Source organism: Pagrus pagrus (genome assembly GCF_965226575.1).
Source record: "Pagrus pagrus genome assembly, chromosome: 1".
Lineage (NCBI taxonomy): Eukaryota > Metazoa > Chordata > Actinopteri > Spariformes > Sparidae > Pagrus > Pagrus pagrus.
The window spans coordinates 17,522,831-17,548,707 of NC_140185.1; the positions used below are offsets into that span (position 1 = coordinate 17,522,831).

The window sequence follows — 25,877 nt, forward strand, 5'->3', positions numbered from 1 at the left end:
TTTTTTTTTTTCTGATTTTTTTTTTTTGGGGTAAGCGTCTCTCTGCAGCCTGCAGCATCTTCACGGAGCATCTCGCCGCGGACAACCCTCCGGTCCCGCGTTAAGTGACGCGACTCCGGGCCAATCGCGTTGCGGCTCGGGCTGTCGACGCCACTGAAGGAGAGGGGCGGCGTCCAATGACGAGGGTCGGCGGGGTGGGGGGTGCGAGGGAGGACGGGGGGTGGGGGGTGGCGTCGGTGTTGGTGTACTTCACCACCCCTCCTATGGGTTTACACAGAGTTAGTGCAAGATATTCTGCTCTGGGAGTGAGAGTGCAAGGATAAACGGCACATACACGCTGCGCATCGGTCTCACACTGAACTGCCTCTATATGGAGGTTTCCAAGTGGGATCGACTCTGAGATTTCCCCTCAGCTTTTTCCTTCTTCTTCATGATCTTTTGGGTTTTTTTTTAACCTTGTCTCTACGCCGGCTGATCATTGACGGTGCTCTTGGTGAACTTGAATCATGACGGGACACGAGTGTCTCCTCCTGCCTTCACCTCGTCGGCGACTTCACCTTAACAGGTAGCCGGGAGGGAGGAAAAAAAAACCAAAAAAAAAAACGCCGGGTTGTGTCGGGACGTGCATGGGAGATGAGATCTGATTTCGGGGACTAATGGAAGACACCACAGACCGCTGACCGACCACCTGGCTGTGTCTGCTGGAGAGCGCCGCTGATCGCCGCAATCACCGCAGGTCGCACTATTAGATCCCGTCCGCTCCTGAAGTTAAATGGGGGAAACGGAACTGCGACATATGCAGCCTCTTAATTTACCCCAGTTTGTGCGACCAGCTGCTTTTACCCAAAACCTGCTCTAGAGTCCGATCACTCCTGCGGGGACGCTTATTATTTCCCACTGTCTCTCTCTTTTCCCTGGACCCGCAGCTTGATCTGACTGAGAAGGATATCTTTACCCGAATAAGCTCGCAGGCACAGTGGATGAGAAGACTATGAGCTGACACACTCCAGCTTTTTTTTCTTCTTCTCCTGCGCTGAAACGGATTTGGGTATGTACGATAAGACTGGCTCTCAGTTGCACACTAAGAATTCAAAAAAAAAAAAAAAAAATCTGACTGAGCTTATTTTGTAGGCTTCATTCATGCGTATTCATTGGTTTAGGAGCCCACACAGAGCTGCTTAATTTTGGCAATTTAAGTGTAAAATTAATAAGGCTGTGTAATGTGTTGTGAAGTTTTGTGGCCAGGGGGGTTTGAGCTGCTGAAAATTCATAGTGACCAGAAAATGTGGAGGAATTAAAAAAAAAAAAAAAAAAAAATCTTAAAAGGGAGCAACAGACATGAATGGCTGCCTAAATGGTTGCTGCAGTGTTTTTGTTGCTCTTTTCTCTTCTTCTTCTTCTGTGAATTGTTGATTAAGGCCTTTAGGGAGATTTAATAGTGAATTATTTAAGAAAATAAACAATAGCGGACAAAAGACATGAATGTTTTGTTGAATGCATTTAATTCCTGTGCATAGCAAAGTTATCCCACTGAAGAGAAACTCTGTCATGTATTCGTAGGTTTTGTCCGGGGGAAGATTCCTACCACCACATGCCAGGGAGTCGCTGCATGTGACAGCGTTGCAAAGAAAGAAACCTTTGAGTTGTGAAGGCTGGAAATACATTCATACCATCATGGATCTAAAAGACTATTACCTGTTGGGTGCCCTGCTCGCCTGCATATGGCTAGATCCTTCAATAGCCCAAGAGCTAATCTACCCCATCAGAGAGGAGTTGCAAGAAAATGTCCTCATTGGAAACATACCAAAGGACCTAAACATTTCCCATACAAATGCTGCCACTGGAGCAAGTGCTAATCTGGTGTACCGGCTCGTCTCCAAAGCGGGAGATAACCCACTGGTGCGTGTGCTGAGCAGCACTGGCGAGATATTCACAACATCAAACCGAATCGACAGGGAGAAGTTGTGCCCCGGTCCGTCGTTTGAGGACAGCGAGTGCTCCTTTGAAATTGAAGTGGTCATCCTGCCTAATGATTATTTCAGGCTGATTAAGATCAAAATAATTGTCAAAGACACAAACGATAATGCCCCCATGTTCCCGTCCCCTGTGATCAACATCTCCATCCCCGAGAACACGCTCATTAACAGCCGCTTCGCCATTCCTTCTGCCACTGACCCAGACACCGGCCCCAACAGTGTGCACAAATACGAGCTTATCAACGGGCAAAGTGCCTTCGGCTTAGACATAGTGGAAACGCCTGAGGGGGAGAAGTGGCCTCAGCTCATTGTGCAGCAGAATCTGGACAGAGAGCAGAAGGATACATACGTGATGAAGATCAAAGTGGAGGATGGGGGCAGTCCGCAGAAATCCAGTACTGCCATCCTCCAAGTTACTGTAACAGATGTCAATGACAACAGGCCGGTGTTTAAAGAGGGGCAGATAGAAGTGCATATCCCAGAGAACTCCGCTATCGGCACATCTGTCGTGCAGCTTCAGGCCACAGATGCAGACATAGGGGCAAATGCAGAGATACGTTATGTATTTGGGACTCAGGTGTCACCTGCTACAAAGAGACTCTTTGCATTAAATACAACATCTGGCCTAATTACTGTGCAGAGGCCCCTGGACAGAGAGGAGACTGCTATTCACAAGCTCTCTGTTCTAGCCAGTGATGGCAGCTCCAGTCCTGCCAGAGCTACTGTTACCATAAATGTGACTGATGTTAATGACAATCCACCTAATATAGACCTGAGATACATAATCAGCCCCATTAATGGCACTGTTTTCCTCTCAGAGAAGGATCCCATCAATACCAAGATAGCGCTCATCACAGTGTCAGACAAAGACACTGACATCAACGGCAAGGTCATTTGTTTCATAGAGAAGGATGTGCCCTTCCACCTAAAGGCTGTGTACGACAACCAGTATCTGTTAGAGACATCTGCGCTTCTCGACTACGAAGGGACCAAGGAATACAACTTTAAAATTGTAGCCTCTGACTCTGGGAAACCGAGCTTGAATCAGACTGCTTTGGTGCGAGTGAGGCTGGAGGATGAGAATGACAACCCCCCTATTTTCACTCAGCCGGTTATTGAGCTGGCTGTCATGGAGAACAACAAACGCGACCTGTTCCTCACCACTCTTAGCGCCACTGATGAGGACAGCGGGAAAAATGCAGAGATAGTTTATCAGCTGGGACCAAATGCATCATTCTTTGATCTCGATCGCAAAACGGGGGTCCTGACGGCATCGAGGGTTTTTGACCGGGAGGATCAGGATAGGTTTCTCTTCACCGTGACGGCAAGAGATAATGGGACACCCCCTCTGCAAACGCAGGCAGCTGTTATTGTAACTGTGCTGGATGAAAATGATAACAACCCCAAGTTCACACATAACCACTTTCAGTTCTTTGTGTCTGAGAATCTTCCTAAATACAGCACGGTGGGGGTGATAACTGTGACAGATTCAGATGCTGGAGAAAATGCTGCTGTTTCTCTTTCCATACTGAATGACAACGAGAACTTCATACTGGATCCTTACTCTGGGGTGATAAAATCTAACGTGTCATTTGACCGGGAGCAGCAGAGCTCCTACACTTTCGACGTCAGGGCTGTGGACAGTGGCAGGCCTCCTTGCTCCTCAGCCGCCAAGGTGACCATCAATGTCATCGACGTGAACGACAACACCCCCATCGTCATCTACCCCCCCTCTAACACGTCTTTCAAACTCGTCCCGCTCTCGTCTATCCCGGGATCTGTGGTAGCAGAAGTGTTTGCTGTAGATGGTGATACAGGGATGAATGCAGAACTGAAATACACCATCGTGAGTGGAAACAACAAAGGTCTGTTCAGGATTGACCCTGTCACAGGGAATATTACTCTGGAGGAAAAACCAGCAGTGACTGACATAGGCTTACACAGATTAGTGGTCAATATCAGTGACCTGGGTTATCCCAAATCCCTCCACACTCTGGTGCTGGTATTTCTGTACGTCAATGACACTGTGGGCAACTCAACGCTCATCTATGATCTCATCCGACGCACCATGGAGACCCCAATTGACCGAAACATTGGTGAAAGCAGTGAAACGTATCAAAGTGGTGATTATTTAACCATAATGATAGCTTTTGTCACCGGCGCCTTAGTGGTGATTATTGTCATCTTTGTCACTGTGCTGCTACGCTGCCGCCACGCTTCCAGGTTCAAAGCTGCACAGAGGAAAAAACAGGGGGCTGAGTGGATGTCCCCTAACACAGAGAACAAGCAGAACAAGAAGAAAAAGCGCAAGAAAAGGAAATCCCCCAAAAGCTCCTTGCTCAACTTTGTCACCATCGAGGGGAACAAACCTGACGATCCTGCCCACGAGCCAATCAACGGAACCATCAGCCTGCCCACCGAGCTGGAGGAGCAAGGGATTGGACGCTTTGATTGGAATGCCACACCTACCACAACATTCAAACCCAGCAGCCCAGACCTGGCCCGGCACTACAAGTCCGCCTCGCCGCAGTCGGCCTTCCACCTCAAGGCCGACACGCCGGTCTCGGTGAAGAAGCATCACGTGATTCAGGAGCTCCCATTGGATAACACATTTGTCGGGGGCTGTGACACGCTTTCCAAGAGGTCCTCCACGAGCTCCGACCACTTCAGTGCCTCAGAGTGCAGTTCCCAAGGAGGGTTCAAGACGAAGGGGCCCATGCACACCAGACAGCAGGTAAAAGAGCACTTTTACTGGTCTATAAGTACTGCCTATAACTGCCCTGTTCCACAGTGCTAAAGTGCCAGTCTAGATTAGAGACTCACTCTAAGTTACTGTGAAGCAACAGAAAAGAGTACAGGAGACATACTGCTTCAGCAAGCTCCACTGTTTCACAAACTTAAAAAAGAAAAAAAGTAACTTGAACAACTGTTAAGTAATGGAGTTGAACATGGACTCAACAATCACGTGCATATTTTGGGGGAATAATTATAGACTGATGTTTTGTCATTAATATCTATTTAAGTCATATTTAACAAAATGCAAGTGGGTGAGTGATTGCCTTGCCTTATTTTGTCTATTCAGCACCCAGGGTAGATCACTGGTAAAATGTACCGACATAACATTAATTGTGACTCAATGTTCTTTGTGAAAGAAACATTTTTTTCTTGCCTATCTACTCAGATTACTGTTTTCATCCGAGATAAATGCTGCACACATTCGCCCCCCAAAAAAACAACTTAGCCGACTTTTCACCTCTCTCCTCATAAAACTGAGTGTATTCATGTTTTTTTGTTTGTTTCTTTGTTTTTGGTGTGTATTGTAATATCACAAAAGACCTTTTCAACACCTGCAGCAATAACAACAGTCAATAATTAGTTTGCTGCGGTGGTATTGTGAATGTCACTGTAGGCTTTGCCACATCATCTAAGCTTGAATTAAATGCCTCCTCTCAAAGCACACTAGCGAACTGAGTGAAGCTTGTCTGGAACTTGATACACATCCAATTCAAAAAGGATTAGCCAATAATGAGCCTCAAATTTCAACGTAATCCATGCTGCGTTTTTATCAAAGCCTTATTAATTTTTCTGCTAATAAAGCAGCACTACACAACACATAGTTCTAATCTAATGGAACACACGTGGACAAATACAGGGAGCAGCAGAGAAGAGGGAAGAGAGGCAGGGAGAGAGTGCAGAGGGGAAAAAAAGGGAGGCAAAGCGAGAGTGTTGTCAGTGGGTCAGGCTTGACGGGCGGTGGTACTGAACCTTTGGGTGGCAGTGTTGCGCTGTATGGCACAGCCTGGCACTACGCCAACCTGCAGTGGACTTATAAATGCAAGGGAGGAGAAGAAAGGAGTGAAACCTGTGTTGGTGTTCTTAGTGAAATACTCTCGCCTAATGATGTAGAGGCTGCACAGGGAAGATTGATAATGGCAGTTAGAGACGTGAGTGATAAGATCTTTCCGGAAGAGAGAGTGGAATTACAGGGGTGACACTGTGCGACTCCTATCGATGCATACCTCCGGGTCACTGCATCTGGGGTTGCATTTAATGTGTTTCTGTGTGAGAGGCAGCAGTCAAAAGAGGCATTCAGTTTGGCGTCATTTGCCAGGCGCCCGGTGGTGTGTGTGGGTGTGTGTGTGTGCGTGCGTGTGTGTGTTTGGTCGGTGATGTGTGAGAGAGAGAGAGAGACAATTCAAGGCGATGAAATGGGTGATGGTGGCGGCAGGGGTGGGGGTTGGAAGGGGGACTCAACCCGAGACATGGACACATGAGATATGACACTATACTGTAAGCACAACTTCATTGATTCGCTCAGTCATCCCACAGTTCCATACAAGATTTATTGGAATCAATAGTTCTGACAAATGAGTCAAAGACGCACACAAACAGAGCCGGCGTGTTCTATGCAGTGCCATCGATGATATAAATAATGTACTGTTGCACATACTTCTGCTCGCACATGTTCCTCTGAAATGTTCTGTACAATCTGATCGATATTTTTCTGCGCGCTTGTGTGTAGCGTAAATGTAATCCTGATGGAAGCTGAGTGTTGAAACTGACCTCGAGTTTTGCCTCAGTTTTTTCACTCAAGTCTCGCCAATCTAACCGTCTTCATCCGACACAGTCGCCTGCTTTTAGAACATCACATCTTATGATCATGACATAAAATTCACAAATTCATCGTCAAATTGGTGTTTATTCATTGATTGACTGCCATAAATAGTCCTGGAAGACTGCAATATCCTTTCTATTAGCAATTTCTATGAAATTCAAATAAATATGCACTCTTATATTTGACTGCACACAAGGGTATGCTTTCTTATCACAATGTCCTTGTTATTAGAAGAAAAAGCAATTTTCTACCTTTCCGCTATTAGCTAATATCTATCTTTGGAGATTTGCAATGAAGACTCTTATCTGTTTGGTTCTCAGTCGTATTTTTTCCAAAGCATCTCTTTGATAAGGATCCCACTTCAGATTTGAGGTTAAATGGCAGTTATTGATTGTGGTTAAATGATTAGACGGCACTGACTGTCTCACTGGATAAAGCAGGGTACTTTATCAATTACATCCATATTTTGACTGTTTTTCTGCACGGTGCGGCCATTTGTATTGACATGTAAATGTCATCTCCATTGCATGAGCATTGACCACCAGATTCATATGTCCCAGTCCTTTTTGAATTCTAAAAACAGAGAGGAGATTAGCTGTAATTTAAAAAAAATAAAATAATAATAGATAAATAAAAGCCAAATCTTTAAACAGACAGTATATCCAAAAGGTAATATCAACGGATTATCATATCATATTTCCTGCGGAGTAGGACCGCTTTGGAAAAAAGATAACTATATTATTAAAAGATTTCTCACGCATACACAGATAGAAAACGTAAATATCATTTAAAGTTATTACTAGTTACTGTGGCAGTTTTAAAATGTGGTTTGATGCACTCCCTTGAAAATAAGTTCAATGAGGTGCTGAAATCTTACACATTGGTATACAATAGAATGATGAAGTTCAGCATTTACCGCCTTGTGCGTGACAAACCGTCATCAATCAGCTACTGTTGCCTGCAGTTGACATGAAATAAGCAATTAGGGGAAAGAGGACGTTCAAGAGAAAGAAAGGTTTAAAGCTGAGGGGAGTAGCTTTTAAAATCGACCCCTCGCTCAAAGAATTGAAAAGCCATTTTGTTCCAGTTCTCAAGAGTCACTTCTATGCAACATCAGCACCGATCAATAAATACTGAATCTGAAAGGAAATTGATAAACAAGTAGGCAGAGAAAGAGAGCAAGGCATGAGGGTGTTCGGCGGCGTCTTTCTGTCAGAGAATTTCGAGCATAGGGAATGGAAATAGCAGACATCTACAACAATGTCATCACAGACAAATGCCTAGTGGAATCAGCTTTATAGAGACCCCAAACTTTGCTGATAGCAATAGAAGCAATCCTTTCCTATCCTTTATTTTTTTCCCCCCACTTATTATTTACCCTCCAGGGACCTACATTAGTGTAAACAACACTGAGGAAAAAAGCATGAAAACACTGTCCTACTTTCACAAGGCAACACAAGCATCTAAGAAACCAAGTATAATCATCGCCGCTGCACCATCAGTCTTACTCTCTTCCTTATGGGGAGACGTAGATTTGGTTCACGAACAGAACATGAGCCCAGCGGCAACGCGTTAACCATGTACTGCACATCAGATCCCACGGCTCATGTTATGGATATATTAACATGGTTTCACTGAGGGTGCAGGGTTTGGAAGTAGTCACCACGACGGTGTACGAAACATCAGGCTTAATCAGTCACAAGGTTTCCACACTTCACCGTTAACCCGATAAATCCCGTGGTTAATGTGAAGATAAGGCTGCTTCTGTAGATTCATGTGTCAGTTCTTGCAGATACACGAGGCGCGTCCTCTTTTCCCTTTGCTTTGTTGTGGTACGTATACATTAAATGTTGAGATGCACAATTATGCGCCTTAAATAGGGCTTTCAGTTGTGCAGCCATGTGGCCTGAACACCTCATGTGCAAAAAGGCTTAATTGCTGTGGGTTATTAGTGTTTTTCTTTGCTTGGCAGAAAAGATGCAAGCACTGAAAGGAAGTGTGTACCTACAGCTCAGTTATCCAACACTGCTCTGATGTGTTTTTCTGCAGCAAAAATCCTGCCTTAGCTCTGGGGAAACAGTCTAACAGCTCCCTTTTATGCAGCCTCAGTTTAGCTACAGCGCATATAGAACAACTGACAACATATGCATATCAGGTTGACTTAATCAAAATAATTCTGGAGATTTTTCCTGTTTTTTTTTGTCTGCATCGGACTCACATATCATTTCCCTTCTTGTTTTGACCACAACAGTAACAACACACTTGTATTACGGTATCGGTCACGAGAAACGAGCAGTCCATTAAATATTGCAGTAGTATTCAGTTTAAAGTGCAGGAAGAGAGAGAGGGCTCTGAAGAAGAACGGGGAATCTTTCGCAGTATTCCTGGTGTTGTCAGTACATTTAATGAATGGACATTCTATGCAAACAGGAGTTTGTACAGACCATTGTAATTATGGAGCCTTGGGGGAGTCGTCCTTCTTGTGCAGGTTCATTTGCCACATTAATAAGGGGATTAGTAGTACGTACAGGGGCTGATGGCAGCAGGAGAAGTTTGAGAAGATTAATGAACTATGACAATGTTGCACCTGAGGGGCAAAGTCTGTTGCAATATCTTCTGGGTTGTGCTGACACAGAGTTTGGCGGTATGAAAGAGGAAGATGGAGAGAGGCCAGTGATTGTTGCCGACTGTGATCATACATCCTTCTCCTCAGCTGCCCTGTCACTTCTCCGGGAGACTGTGTTTGTGATCTCTTGTACTGTTCATGTCCATGGCGCTTTTGACTGAAGATGTTCCAGTGGATTTAGCATTTTCCTGAAAATAAGGACACCGTCTTTCTGAAATCCTACCGTTTCTGTGCATATGAATAAATGCTTGATCCGGATAATTAATTACCCAAATCTTTGAGCAGATTCTCTGTCTTCTAAAATTGGGTCTGTTGCCAACATCAGTTTAATAATGAAGCACACTACCGGTAGATGAAGAAGAATAACATGCACTGCATTCTCTTATTGAGTCAAATGTAGCAGATCCTCAAAACAAATGTAGCTATCAGGAGATCGTAAGCCAATAAGTCTGTGAGTGAAGTTCCTATCAAAGCTTTAAATCATCAGTGGAGGATTTGCAGGGCTCTTTAGGCAGACAACTTTGTATTCCTTTAAAAAACTTGTCATGTCCTCGATGTCTATGTCTAGGTGGAAAAAGGAAATGAAATGGATTGCGGGCTATACTAAGGTAGTGGGTGTGAGTACTACCAGAGTAGATTATTGCCCCAAGGGGGATCCAGTTTTGTCTGCACAAAACAACAAATAAATCAAAGCTCCCTGTTGGTACACTGGCTGAACTGTGCAGTTCATTTATATGTTTTTATTTTCCGCTGTTGAGAAAAATGAAGTGCAACTGATTTTTAATATATTTATATATTTATTTATTTATGAGCCTTTTTATTTTGTTTTTTTGTTTTTTTGCTTTGTTGTCTATAACTGCCAGGGACAGAACTGCCCAAAACACAGATGATGGCAAATTACCAGGAATTACATTTGATTTTTTGTGAACATTTTGTTAATTTTCATTTCTGTTTAAACCATTTTCATACGTATGTTGAGATTACCTTTCCTCATCATTGAGCTGTTTTATCCTTTTAAAAAATTTACAATACAATTTTGATAATGACAAACGTTGTCATATATCAAAAGGTCTAACGTATGTGTGCGTGTATGTGACTTTTTTTTTGTTTCGTTCATCACTTTTGGCTGGCAGCCCATCCATCTCGAATCCATCATCCATTTCTGCAATTTCTCAAAGCAAATTGATTGATGATCAATCTTCAGGGGGTTTGCTTTGTGAAGTTGAATGTTTTGCATGCACAAAACCCAAAGTCATTGTGGCTTTTGTGGGACTGTCATTACTTAATTCATCTCCATGTTTTCACTAATCCACAAAACACATTTCCTATTTTTCTCAGGCAATCAATCAAGTTGACATACTAGCTTCATATTTTTTCTAACACTGCATGATGAGAAGAAGACAAACTGCAGCTTGAAAACACTGAAACGGTATCGACACCTCGACTGAATTCTCTCAAATTTACCTTAAATATAAGAGTAGAGGGTGGAAGAAAATGTTTCTTGACTACTTGCTTGTCTGCAAAAAAAAGAAAATGATATTAAAAGATGAAGTTATGATGCTACTTCATTGTTTGAATGCCCCCCTCCCGTCCCCACCCCCAGCCCCAAGCCCAACAACCCATCTCTCCTCTCCACTCCTCACTTGGCCCCTCCACCCACTCCTTATCTTCCCTGTTTCCAGCCCACACCTTTCACCCATGTTTTACCGGGGTCAATGCCGTTACATGCAATGTTAAATCACCAAGGGTCTGTTCACCTTTGTGTTCTGATCATTTGTGACAGATGAGGGTGCTTTGTGTTCGGCACATAGCCCCACTTACTTCCTGTTACCGTCCTCTCTCCCTTTATCATCAGAGAGAGAGAGAGAGATGGGGGGGTGGATGTGTGTAAAAGATGGGCGAAGTGGTGCTGTATGTCCTGACATGACAAACCCAGAGGGAGACGAGTCCTTGTCACTGGCTTGTTGTGTCAAGTGACACACAGGCCGCTGCTCTGTCACTAGCCTGTGCCAGTGTCTAGACTAATAGTTGTGATAATGGCATCGCCAGCCAAACACCCCCCACCTCCTCAAGAAAAGAGCCGCACTTGACTTGAAATGTGACTGCCATTGACTGCTTCGCCACTGGGCCCAATAGCTCACAGAGACTCTGTAACCCTCATCAATGTAAATCTTCTTGTATATATGAGATGTTTCATGTAAATTGAACTCCTGGTAATCTTGCCTAATGTGCTGTGGTAAACAATAATGGACTTGTTTTATTTATTTTTTTCTTTTCTTTTATTTATTTGCCCTGCTTCCTCCTTTTCTTTTCTTTTCATTGCTGGGTATACGTTAATCACATTCTGAAATAAACTCTGCCAGTTATTCAGCACACTTGCAACTCCTATTCTGTTTTTAAAAGCTTTATTTGAACAGTGCTATTCTACCTTTATAATTTTCATAATAAATGTTTCAAAGAGATCACATTTCTTTCTCGTTTTTAATTCGTCCGCTTGGTCTCCCTTTTTGTGATGTTGTGATAAGACGTTGTGTATAAACTGGGATGTGTTTCAGTCAAGCTGCTATGTGTGAACCAGTTCTAATCAGCATTTGCCTGTAAACAAGTGCTCCAGCTGATTGTAATGCCAACTTGTGTATTTTAAGAAGCAGACAGATTTTCTGGTTTGACAATCTGAAATTTTAAATGTGGCACACGAAATCACGGACACAGACAGAATGTGACAGGAGGAATCATGACAACAACCCAAAACTCTTTCGCATGGGCATGTGATCGGGGGATATTAATGATTAATGATTAATTGAGAAACTTACCGATGGGCACAAACACATCAGAAAGTAATTTGTCATCTAAAAATACAAAAACACATTCTATACAAACTGATATTACTGCATTTTAACCAGGATGTGATCATTTGAAGCGAGTTTTAAAAAAAAAAAAAAATCTTTTAACAGTTTCGTTAACTTGACAAGTGTTTTCACAATTGCTCAATGAGTCCTACATTAGTTTGGAGCGAACTCTTAAAATAAACAGCGCTAATATGATTTTACTCATCAGACGTGGCTGTGAGCTAAAAGCGGATAATTGTCTAACTGTGCTTCAAACAACATAAAAAAGTCTTTTATGAGTCTGGCTCTGAGTAAGAGGGATAAACAGAAAAAACTAGCCCCAAATTCTCTTTACGGTGCTATCTGGAGTCCTTTCCTGAACATTTGTGCTGCGTCTTGACTCTTACACACTTAATCCAATTAAGAAGCAGGTGTAACTGAGCAGCACTTAATTACATCAGGTTTGAACACACGTGGAGCTCAAACAGCAAATTAACAGCAACAGCCTGGACCCAACATTTAAATGTCAATCGTGTGTCTACAGTGATATAAGACTTTTCCTAACCCACGCTACCATCATCCTCATCATCATCGCCACCAGCACCGTCATAACAAACAGTAATACACTCCAAATGTGTTGTATATTGAGGATGTTTATGAAAAATTAAGGAAAAGAAACACTGTTGTCTTTTTTTTTTTTTTTTTTTTTGTTGCAAGAGCTGATTTTTTTTTTTTTTTCGGGACATTTTCACCCCCTAATCTCCAGCTACCTTACAGTTTGAGAGGTATAGATGTGACACCTCTTAACTGGTCTTTGAGAGAGCGACAGAGAGAGAGAGAGAGGTGGCAGGGTGGCGGGGAGTGTGGATTTCAAAGTGCCACGCCAACACATCTATGGAAAGTAGGCCTAACTCAGCTTAATCTGTCCACTCCGTTTTACAGCCAGAAGCAGAGCTTAGGCTTCATTTGAGTGAGGACGAGTGGGGTGAAAAAGAAAAAAAAAAAAAGGATAAATAAATAAATATCGGCTTTAAAGTTTGACCTCATCTATACGGTCACTTTAAAAAAGCTGTGTGCACTTACTGACTAGAATTTGAAACCTGACTTCTGACCTGAAGTATAATCGTATTGCCAGTCCCTTCCAAAATAAATGCAGAAAGAAGTCAATGCTGGTATTGCGTCTCTGAACATTTTATCAGAACATGTTGTCCCCCAATCTCATGTGGCCATATTTTCCAAACTGTGTGGAATCCATGTGGGACGGGGAAGACAGTAGATAACATTGCTAGCTTTGAATCTGGTGAATTTGCTGAAGCGGGTTTACTTTTCCCCGCATTCGCTCAGACTATATTTGCAGGCAGACGATGTAAGAGATGACCTCAGACGTGGAGTCTGGTTAGTGAAAGACGATGAGCAGTCAGTCATTTTTTCTGCACGTCATATTTATTCAATTAACATGCCAGAGTTAAAATGCAACATATACGCGTTGTCCCAATGATAGAGCAATTAGAAGATAGCACATCAGACAAACACAGGAGATTTGAACTGAACCCCTCCAGCGACCAGATGCATTAAATTCTGAGTAAATGTTACACAGAAAGCCTGTGTATGCACAGCAGTGCATGTATACACAGGCTTTTCAGCAGATTTATAAACCCCTGTGTTCGCATTGTTCTGTTATACAACTCTGTCATCATGAAATTGAGTTCACATGACAGAGCATAACATCCACTCTGACAATTATCCACACAGGGATGATGTCACATGACTTTTTAACCTTGTTTGGACAGAAACCAGACTGATCCTGTCCTTCATCTTCCACCAGCAACGTCCTCAAAGCAGCCCTTGTTTCATTATGCACAGCCATTAAGCGCTGGAATGTATAGTAAGCCAATAAAGCTGATTGATTGATGACCCATAGGTGGTCAAACACATGATCCACTTACAGTGGCTGAGGAAGTATTCAGATCCTTAACTTGAGTAGAGTAGAAGTAGAAGGACAACAAGCTTTGTAATAATATTATTAATAATACATTTCTTTGTGGAGCACCTTTCACAAACAAGTAACAAAGCACTGTACAAGGACAAAGGGAAGATAAAACCAACAGTAAAATCAATAAAGTCTAGTCTAGTATAGTAATAGTATAGTTTCTGCAAACCACCGATATTTACGTTTCTTTTTGTTGAAACCTTACGGTTCAATTTTCAATTCTATCTTGTGGCAACACTGTGCTCATGGTCTGGTTTGGTTAAGGCACAAACACATCATGTCTCGGCTTAACATACGTGTTTTGGTCACCACAACCACAGCTGGAGGTCCAGAGGTCTGCTTAAAGACACCCAGTGGTGTCACCCTTATAAATGATGAAAAACAAGCTTGAGCTGCGGTCAGCTTTAACTGCACCATCCTCCCTTCATCTCCTGACATGAAAGCTGGGTCATAGACATGTAATGTAAACGGGAAATTACACGTGTTTTAGAAATGGTAATATGCTAGTTAGACCTATGACACCTACAAATGTGAGCTTATCAGTGGTTTGCAAAAATGTTACGTGATTACATTGATAGCGTCCCTTGTTTCCACAAGACGCTGAAAGTTCTCCATTTGAAGAAAACGTCAAGTATTCAAAATGTTCATTACATAAACAAAATGTTCATTGTATAAATACACATTAATATCAGCAAGATATTATCAGAAGTTTTCTGGTTCAGCGTATCATTATGAAGTACATGTTGATTGCAAAATGTGATGGATAATAATGATTAATGAAAAATCAGCATTTACATTAGCTCCCTGTAAACCTCGCTATCACCTCACAGTTTTGTCTGCCACCGGGCATGTGGTCACCCGGGGAAAGGAAGGTTAACTGGCAATCCATTTCTATTATAGACTTAATGACTAAACAAACTCACGCTGTCGTGGAGGAAATGATCCAGTTGTCTTTTCAACAATAAAACCTTTTGGAACATGTTGGAAAAGTTGTCTGTTGCCACTTAAAGTATCAAAAGTAGTGATTATCATTCTGCACAAGGAGACCGGTGAGATTCTTGTAGGGTTACATAGTATATTATTTTACCACAATTATAGATGCTTAGTAGTTTAATCTTCAAGAGGCAATTTTGTATCACTCAATGACATGTTTTGTTTGTAACATCTTAATTTGTAGAAGAAAGTAGGTGTGAAATAAATAGAGAAAGTAAAATATTTTGCCTCTGAAATGTAGTGAAGAATAAAAGGAGTCGAGTTCATGGTTACATTCCACATCTATTCACTTCTATGTAGTTTACTGTACAATTGTAGGGACAATGTGTACACCACTGCTATTTATCTAGAAAAGGAAAAAAATCAGTGTCTGCATTTATAAATATTATATTGCACTCTGCTGAGACACCGTAGAGACCTCTAATGTGCTGAAAAGATTAAGGCTCCAAATAAAAAGTCCCTCTGAGAGGTTCGCCTTCTCTTTGCCACATTGTAGCTTCTTACCGTTTGCGGTCGTAAGAGTCTGTGTATATGCAGCAGAGGCAGCATTTTTATAGCTGTGAATTTGTGTTTGTGGAGTGATGTTAGCAACTAAGGACTGAAGTCAAGAGGTTAAAGATTGGCAGCATCATCATGATCCTTTATGAATTCAAGACATTGATATTAAAATGATAATGTCAACAATAAATGTGGATTGTAAAATAGATATAAGAGGGTCAGATTAATGCTATAAGTCACACAAAAAGAATATACATTAAAGTTTTAATTAAAAACCATGTCAAAGCTCACATTAAGCCTTTTATTCAAGTATATGAAAAACCGAGCAATGGTTAGTGACTCTGAGGTCAGGCGAGATAAATGCAGGAATAACTAGAGCACAGATTTGTAGCAGTCTCTTCTGTGATATATCTGTAAAAGTAGGCTGAAAAGCTGACATTGGTTTCTGAGCAAACATATTGACTTCACTGAATGTGATTACATATGCTACATTCTCATATCTCTTCATGAATTGACAGATGCTTTTTGAACATGGAGCGTTGGCTGGGAGCCTCACTAAATTAGTCATCCGCCTGACGCCATTGCACTGAATTAAAATCAGGATCAGTCAGACACATGAAGAGGGCCGAGGAGTTTGAGCCTTGCATTTATTTATTTTTTAATTTTTTTATTTCTGCTCCTTATGCACACGCTGTCACATTCCCTCTTGTGACAGCTCGGTCTAGTCTCCACTGACATTTTCCTCTTGTGTAATTTTTCTTTAACCATTATCTAGTCACTCATATTTTCCCTTTTGGGGGAAAAAAATGAATAAAGGTGAGTGCATTTCTCAGATTGAATCCCCGAATGTATTTGACTCTAGACAAAGGGGGAAACCATTTTCATTTTCACCCGTAACAGCCCGAATCCCCCAGGACAGAAGTGAGGGATGCAGACATGTTGCAGCCCACCCAACGTACAATGTAATGTATGTATAAGATCCTTATTGAAAGAAGCTGCGGCAGTCACACCGCTGGGAGCCTGAGGCAAATGTTATTTTTCTCCTTCCCTCTTGTTTCCAAAGACAGACTGACATATGCTAACAAGCGTACATACAAAGAAAAAGAGGAAGTGACCTAAAGGTTACAGAAGTGAACTTTTAACCGGACGGTTGTCGGGTCAATCCTTGGACAGGCAGGAAAAATTAGACTGGGGAGGAGAAACCACCACTGAGGTGCCCTTCAGCAAGGCACTTAACCCACCCCCCCCCACTTGCTCCTGTGGGATCACCTGCATGTTGTTGTACTGGGGCAGCATCCAGGGGTAGTGTGGAGCAGGTTATTCCTGGAAACCGGCATTCGCATTCATCTACCCTGGATGATTTTTAAAAGACACATGATTTGATCTTCTTGCTCCTCTCCTGTATGTTACTTTGACAGAGAATTGAAATTTAACCGCTACTTCTGAGCATCATAAATATGATATTTAGATTCAGCTCTTGGTAGACACGGTCGTTGGTTTCACGTGGAATTCTCACAGGAAGCACATTAGACTAAGAGCAAAAGCATGAACATGATTTTATGGGGATTTTGAAGGATTTACATTTAAGCACATGGTAATGAACAAAATGGAAATAAAAGGCATATACAACATTATCATTGTCTTTGTGAGCATGGAACTCTCGCTTTGCGACTCATTCCAGATTTGCTCCATTGGCAATAAATTGGAGACCGACTGCGTGCCCTTTAACTTCAAACTCTGCAGAGAAACTGTTGGTCAAACATTAAATGTTAACAAAGTAACTCCAGCGGGTATCTCTTGTTCCAGATTAGAGCTTTGGTCTTTACATCGGGAGAGGTTTGATCCTTCCGTTTCAACTATGGCAGATGATAGAATTAAGTATAAATTATTTCCCATGTTGAACCGGATGAAGATCATTGATTAATTGGTGTTAAGACTAATTATATATTTCCTTAAATCTACATCATCAATGGCTTCCCTTCATCATGACAACAAAGAGCAACAACGCTTGTGTGGACCGCCTATGATTTCCTCTGGTGGAGTACAATGAGCGATATGTTTGAATTAGTGGACTTATAATGCTCTTCAGGGAGCTAATTAGATAAGAAGTTGTGATGTATGGCTGCTGGAAGGATGTGTGTCAACGCAGTCCTGTTCAATGTATAGACTGCAGATTTGTATTGATTGTATGCTTTGTCTTGTGCCTCAGGCGTCAGCACACTACAGTGTGAGCCGTGCGCCTCGCCTTTGTCTGGTGAGTTGAGCAGATAAGGGTTGTGATAAATCTGCCCGAGAATAAGCTGTCATAGAGGTGCCGCACATGGGAATATTTAACGCAAACATAAAATATGGCTTGTCTGTTGTTTTATCGTCGAGGGTATAAGAAATGGCAGGGTTTTAAAATACTCTCGGCCCTTATTTTTGCACTTTTCTATCTCTGCAGCCCTCGCCTGCACAGAAGCTTGCAGTCCTGCTCGTCTTTGTCAGGACCGCGGAGTGGACAAAAAAGGAAAGAAGGGATGTTTTGCACGGAATGGTGAACCAGCACCTTATCGCCACTCAGTAATATGCAGAGGTGTAAAACATTTGGCCAGCTTATTTAGATGAAATGATTTAGTCCTGGTAGTGCAGAGTTAGCGAGGGCAGAATCAAGTAGTGTGTTGGGGATGAGGAGGAAGAAGGTGAAAATTGGTTTCCCCTATCTTTCTCGCACATAGAGACCGAGCCCGGTTTCCTCTCTCTCCACAGTCTTCCCTCTGACGATAACGTGCCCTGATAATGGATATATGCACCCAGATTTATTTTCTATTTCCTGCCACAACTGCTTTTCCAGGAAACTTCTTTTTTTTAAATGTATGAGCTTTATGGCTGCTTTCAGTCGCGACATTCAGAAGGCAGAGCTCCAGTACCAGAGCGAGGAGGGGAACATTTGCCATGCAGAAAATAGAGGAGGATGTTCTTTTAAGGACTGCAACTTTTCCTGTAGCGCGTACGAGAAGGCTCTAATGCAAGCTGAGATATGAAGGGAGGGAAACTTTATCCACTCTGTTGATTTGTCTGCCTTGGTTGTCTGCCCACAGAATTTTGATCCCACTTTAGCACCATTACAGGAAACAAATATAAAATGCCAATTCATTACTGGAGTTTCTGAGTCTGTTGTTGAGTGGACTGTCATAAGATTGATTAATGGATTTCAGAAGTTAGTCATTATCCACCTACTACATGCCGATGGAAAGTCGGTTGCAGTTTCGTAGTCCACAAAACATTTCTGGAGCTTCACAGCAAAAAAGCTTTGCAGCATTCTCCTAAACAACTGAAGAAGATGGGGACCTGTTGGAAAACACAACAAAACAGCTGATGACAGACATAAAATGGCTCCATACAGCTCATCTGGCCTAGTCCACATCTCTGAAAGCCCCAAGATCCCAAATTGATTTGATTTGAGACGTTGTTTACACCCTTTTAAAAGCTGAAATCTTCACTTTAGCTGCTAAGCTAAAAGCGTTGGCGCACACTCCGTCTGAAGTGGTAGCACATGCTTGACGAGGGTGTAAATAATGTCTTTTCAAATCAATTTGGGATCTTGGGGCTTTTGGAGACTTGGGTTTACACCAGAGGAGCTGAATGGAGTCCCCATCTACTTTGGTCGTTTAGAGGAGTGCTGCAACTCTTTGTTGCCTTGAAGCCCCAGCAGTGTTTTCTGAAGAAGACATGTTACCTGTCTTTTCCAGATAATGACAGAATTTTCATTTTTGGAAGACATTAGTCATTCGTTTACACATCAGAGCTTGAAATTCAAGTTCAAGTTTGCTTAAGCATATGAGACATTAAAATGAGTCAGACATAGACGTGACTGTAACACAACAGCCCCTTGTTCGCCCCTATTTCGCCCTTCAACTGTAATCTTTAAAAAGCTGCGGCTCCGTCTGTCATGTGACATGTGACCCCAGCTATACGCTCTGTAGGGTGTTTTAGTGTCCCAGAAATCAGCCCTGAACAATGAGGTTCCTTCATCGCCACAGACTCTGGACTGTGGTCGCCCCAGGACATACATGACATGGAATCCCCCATGAATGCTGTGCATGTGCGCCTGAGTCTGTGTGTGTGTGTGTGTCGGTGTGGCGATGATGGGTCTTGATTCCCTCAACACTTATTCAACACTGCTCTAAGCTGTTCACCCATAGAGATCAGTAGCTGCCTTGTTCTGGTCCACATCTTCACAGTGGGAAGTGTGTGAGTGTGTGTGTGTGTGTGTGTGTCCACTTATTAATAGCCCAGCCTGTGGGATAATATTCATAACCAGAGCAGGACAGAGGGGATTTAAAGCAACACACTGGGCAGATCGGACTGATTAATATCTTAGAGGAGCATGTTCTTTGATCTTGTATTTACTTTGTGATTAGGAACACACAGTTTGGAGCCACGTCCGTCCTGTGGACAAGGAAGGACATTATTGATGAGTAATGGTCATGTGGTTTGTAAAGCATCTATTATTCTGCCATGAAGCTAGCTAGATTTTGTTGAGATTAAATAAACACATTCATCCAATCATAATGATTATAACTGAGCCCTAATTTTTGACTTTCTGAAAGTCAAAAGTGAAAAGTTTCAGATTTTACATATAAAAAAACCTCCCTTATCTGGAAGCAAGATGTATTCTCTAGCATTGCACTGCTGCCACTCTGTGTCTTGCTCCAGGATGGTGACACAAAGATCTATCCTTCAAGAAAAGAAAGGGACCTGAACCGGAAATTAACTCAGCATATTGGCAAAACTGTTTTCTTGTTTTATGAAATGTCACGAAGACATATAGAGTGTTGGCGGGTCTGCGTGAGGCCAAACACAATGCAGTCCAGGGTCAGATTGTCACTTGTCGTTTTTTGCATGAGCACACACACACGCTCCATTATTAATGTATCTTTTCTGCAGTCCTAACATGGTCAGGCTCTTGTACTCTGGTTAACCTTTCCTATATGTGTCAGATGCCTATTAGCTGTATTTCCAAAGCCCATGTGACCCTAAACTGACCCGGTTTATGTTAAGAACAGTTGTAAAGTTGACACTAACCCAGACAGCGATTATCTATCAGCTACCATTCATACTATTGTGTCTAAACCTCAGTATGACCTCATACTGACACATTCTGATCACTTCATTGTATGATGACATTTAGCATAGGACTGTCCCCATAGACCAGCATTTTCAACAAAGCACATGTGACTTTATTTTATGGGAAACTGTTCATCACATATTATCAAAGCATGTGATCTTGGGACGTGTGTATATACAAAGTTGCTGTTCATGTGTGTCATATTATTTGGGATTACTGAATATTACAATCCACATGTGCTTTAGAGATGGAGATTGTGGTCAGGACACCTCTCTGGTCCAGACTACCGGACAGTTTGCTTTGAAATTTTATATTGACATTCAAGCTCCCCAGAGGATTTATCCTCATGGCTTTGGTGATCCCCTGACATTTCCAGTAGTGCCTCCAGCAGGTTGACATTTTTGGATTTCAGTTAAAGGTGCACTCTGTAGTTTTGTGGAAGAAATATTAATCAGAAGAGAAAGATTGTCATTGACAGATTTTTTTTTTCACACCCAAACAAACTAAATAAACAAACTATTTGTTTTCATGACTGAATAAACAAAATGACCTTAAAAGGACAACACAATTTTATACTGTTTTACTTTGTTTATATTTGGCAGACCCTGCCACCTTTCTAGCTTCAAACAGTCTTCTGGGACCTTATTTTCCTCTGAGAACAGCTTGTTTATTCAGTTTTGGAAAATATAAATATTTCTGAGTTTGTATTATTGTAAATATCAAAATTCTGAGTTTGAATTTCTTCTCCAAAAACGACATAGTGCCCTTTGAATATGTTAACAACTATTGAATGGGTTGCCGTCAAATTTGTGACAGATATTCATGGTGCCCAGAGGACGTATTCTAATGGTTTCGGTGATCCCCTCATTATTATGCTGGTGCCACCATGAGATTGGCATTTGTGGTAACATGTGTCAACAAGTATTGGATGGATTGCCTTCATGTTCCCCTGAATTATTTATTATTTAATTACAAAATGTAAGAATGCTAACACACTAAACTAAGCGGGTTAGTAAGGTAAGCACTAGTCTATACCTTAGCATGCTGATGTTAGCATTTAGCTCAAAGCAACCTTGACCTTAATACAGCTGCTAACATTGTTCTAGGCAAAACCACATCGTAGCGCATTGAGTAGCCTAGCCGTGAAAACAACCCTGACTCTTCTGCGGTAGCAATAACAAATATGCTACATCCACTTACATTTTCAAAATAAAGGCACCAAAACGATTTGGCTATGTTTCGGAAAATATTTTAGTTTCTCTTACAATAGGTAAGCAAGTAATATTACTATGTCCTATGATTAAACCAATGTATTTGTCTGATGTTCCCGTCATTATCGCCCCCTGCTGGTACTGAACCTTCACTTACAACCATACTTTTTGTGCCTAGGCAATCCAAACCGCCACCCTCACACGCAGTCCTCTATTTGAACGGCGGGTCTATTAGACACTTTGAGACTTTGGGTTGTTTTATCTTGAAAAGTGAATATTTTAATGATGAGCCATTTATCATTCAACATTAGCCTGAGAAAGCAATTTGTTACTGACAGATAGTTTGTTATATAAAGTGATCACCACAGAACATGATTCTAAAACAGCCAAATTTCCCTCTTAGTATTGAACAATTGGTTTCTTTTCTTCGTAACTGATATTTTGAATATTTTAGACTTCATTAGTGTAAAGGGAAAAAAATATAAAGCATCATTTGATGTCAGAGCTTCCTATTCTGCACCTGCGTGTCTGCATCAGAGCTTCATAAGAAGGAATCCTTTCTTCTTCTTCTCTGTGCATGTGTGTGATGAGCGTGTGTGGAGGGGGTGTGGAGAGGTCACTGCCTTAATTGAAAAATTGACTGAAAAAAAAAACTCTTGCCAGAAAACAGAGTGACATATAAAACAAAAATTGGAAGCCACTGATTTGGAAAACCAGTCAGATTGTCAATGAACCCTGAAGCTACAAAGAAATGGCAACAAGTATTTGCTAATTAGATGAAGGCTTCCTCCATCATTCCTCATTGTGCAGATGATAACGACGCGCAGGTTTGTATTTAGTTTTTCAATTCCTCAGGCTTTACCAAATGCCATCTCTAATTTTCGACGAGGATCAGGCCTTGAAGGCCCTGGTAATATCAAGCACAAACAATCAATCCCGGCCAATCTCTTGAGGCCTTAATGGACTTGGAAAGAATATTAAGAGGTTTTGTCTGCAGAGAAGCTTTCTGCCACAGCAGTCGTCCCTCAGCTAATTTGTGTTTGTATGCCAAGGGAGGCCACACACTGGGACTGCTGTAACAGGCTCTCAGTCCTACTTTCTGAGGAGCTGCTGCCAGGCCAACGAGCACACACACACACACACGCGCAAATATGTGCTCCCACATAGACACAGAAGGACTAAACTGGCTTCATTCTGCATTAAACCAATCTATTTTCAGTCAAGAGCATACATTTCAACACGATATATTTGACTGTTGAAACCACTATTGACATCTTTTGTGTTGTGGTATTAATGTTGGGCTTCTGTGTCAAATACAAGATCGTGCCTAATGCTTATTATTGTGCGAGTGGGTGGTTGCATTTGTTTGTGCAAACGAGACTGAGAGAGAATGAGAGGGTGGCATTTTGGGATGCCAGGCTGAATGTGGGGTAACCGCGAGAATGTGGGCCCGTTGCCCAATCCCTGGGTGGCAGTCCAGTTGTAAATCTGCCTGTTGTTGCCACACACTGGTAATGAAACTAAACACCACCCCAGAAATGTCACCGCGTCTTAGCCTTACCTCGCTGTTTAGCATAAGAAAAATCAGCACAGGGAAATCTAATTAAAATGGGCTATTGTGGACCTCCTATCCTACTTATTAGGTTTTCTGGAGAGCGCCTGTCTGTGCGGTGTGAGATGAGAGGCTTGGCTTAAGATTCTGACTTAATACTAGCCTGACATTTGTTTTTGTTTTTTCCCTCTTCTTCTTCTCTCTCTGTCAGTATTCATTTTCTGTCACAGCTTGAGTGCAGGGACAAGACCACAGGCTACCTCAGAGACAAGCTCTTCTTTACATACTACATCTACTTTTTTTTTGCCATCCGATGACAAAGACTACGCCTCTGTGCCATTATTTTATTTTCAATTTTTTCCTCCTTGCCCTTGTATCCTGTCCCTCTCCTCGTCTTGCTCTCTCTTGATTTCTAATTTTCATGCCTGTATTTTCTCCTCTGTTTCTTCCCTGGTGCTCCACTCCCTCCATTCTCCTTTCTCAATCTTCTGTCTTTTACGCCTGCATTTCGGTCCTTCCTATGTATTTCTCATTTTGCTCTCTAATTTATTTCTCAATTTTCATCATTCACCATCTGCCTGTCAATTTGCTTTCACCTCACTCCTTTCTCCATCCCTGTTTGTGCAAAGGCAACGGTCCAATTTCGCAGCATTCCACATCTTCTTCTCTTCATGTTTTCACCATGCACTTACCCAGAGTGTATAACACAGTGTATAACTATTTGATTTTACCCACCTGAACGTCCCTCTCTAAGTGGCTGCTTAGTGACTGCCAATATAGAGTTTAACCTCAGGAGAGGGAGGCTATTGCCAGAGAGGCAGATGGTCAGAGGCTGAGGCAAAAGATGCTGGGAAATTCATCCATTAACCTCTACTGCCCACTCTGTCATTCTGTCCGTCCTCTCTCTTTATTTCTGTGGCTTTGAGTGAATGGGAGCGAGGGGCGAAGACAAAGACGGAGAGGAGAGTATGGAGGATATGTAGGTGTGTTTTCGCGGTGGCAGCAGCAGCCGCGCTAGGAAGCCTACTTCACAATCTACCTGCATATTTTAAAACCCTCATGCAATATTGCTTTCTCAGTCCTCTGCTGTTGTCTGTTGCCGCTCTCACCAATTTTCTGCCTCATTGTCATTCATGTGCAATCTGTTTGTTTGGCTAACCTCCTGGTATTCAGACCATCTCAGCAGAGCTACTTCATGTCCATGTGTCACAGAGTGTATTTTGTGCTATCTTTTGTATTATCTGCATCGCCTTAGTGATTCATTGCTCTCAGTTTGTAAAGAAGTCCTGCAGAAATGCTGCAGGATTCTTTACAAGCTCAAGGCTTCCATGGCTCCGTGAGGTGTAAGAGTTCACAAACGATTAAGACTGGAACAATAAAACCTTCCAAGAGGTCCAGCAATTGTACAATTGCTTTCTCTGCTTTGCCTCAGTGGGAGGATGCCTTTATAAAAGTGTTTAATTCGACATAGATAACCTGTAGTCTTGCTTCATGGAAAGATTTAGCGAGGTGACCCTCTCTCATACCTCTGCGCTGATTAAAGAAATGATTTATATCTGCTATTTCAATTGCATATGACCCAGCAGGAAACCTCTTTATTGTACACCAAGCACACACAGCCATAGTCTATAAACCGGCCCTTCTTATCAACGTCTTACTGCTTCTAATTAGTGTCTGCATTGAGAATTTATCTCTACTGCTTACTGCACTATTTCTGTGCTTGAACATCAGCAGGTATTTTCAAGTAATAGATGTGAACCTTGAAATGGTTCAGCGATATGAAAGTCCAGAACTTTTTAAAAGAAGGTGATGCGCAGCGTATCACGAAGAACAAATTGTTGTGCACACAGTTCTTGAAATTGTTAATGCAGCTTCATGGAAGAATGTGGTACGCTTTCAACATGCCGCACTGGATGGCGTTTTATCATTCAGGAAAACATTTTCATATTTATAACAAGGTGCATGATGACTAATTCATGCTTATTTTTTTTCGTTATTGTTGCTTTTTTCATCAAATGAAAAAAACTATCGCAATTAAAGGTCCAGTGATTTGTCATACTGGTCCGAAGATGAAACACATTATCACCCTCCTGGTGAGCGTACAGTAAAATCTCCGGATCTCAGAACTGTACTTATTTACCCTGCCTTATTATTAATGCTGCAGTAGCTCTGCTGTGCTTTGCTGCTCATGTCAGAGCTTGTATGGTTTCCAATGGTAACCGGGCTGGATAAGAGGATGAAAGGCTCATTATAACCCCACTGAGTGAAAATTAGCCAATCTCTCTCCATAGTGCACTAGCCTCTTCTTCACTGGACAGTCCTACGTATCTGTTGTCATGATAATAGACCTCTTCTCAGCAAGTGGGGAGGTCATTTTCAGCTCTATAGGGCTTTTTCAGGCTGAGAATGTTGAGTGTGGATGTGTGTTTGCGTGCGTGTGAAGTGTGAGTTTGTCGAGTTTGTTTCATTGTATGTGCA

At 42.1% G+C, this 25,877-nt stretch overlaps 1 protein-coding gene across 4 annotated transcripts in view; it reads left to right on the top strand.

Moving 5' to 3' along the window:
• Positions 1 to 245: 245 nt before the first annotated feature.
• pcdh9 (protocadherin 9) overlaps positions 246 to 25,877 on the top strand; it is a 210,764-nt gene continuing 185,132 nt past the window's right edge. For 3 of the 4 annotated variants that reach the window (XM_084362143.1, XM_084362145.1, XM_084362146.1), the window contains exons 1-2: positions 247 to 1,048; positions 1,561 to 4,710. In XM_084362143.1, coding sequence (XP_084218269.1) covers positions 1,675 to 4,710 — 3,036 coding nt within the window. In that variant the 5' untranslated portion in view covers positions 247 to 1,048; positions 1,561 to 1,674. Of the gene's footprint in view, positions 1,049 to 1,560; positions 4,711 to 25,877 lie in introns of all 4 variants that reach the window. The other variant, XM_084362144.1, reaches the window with a different exon arrangement.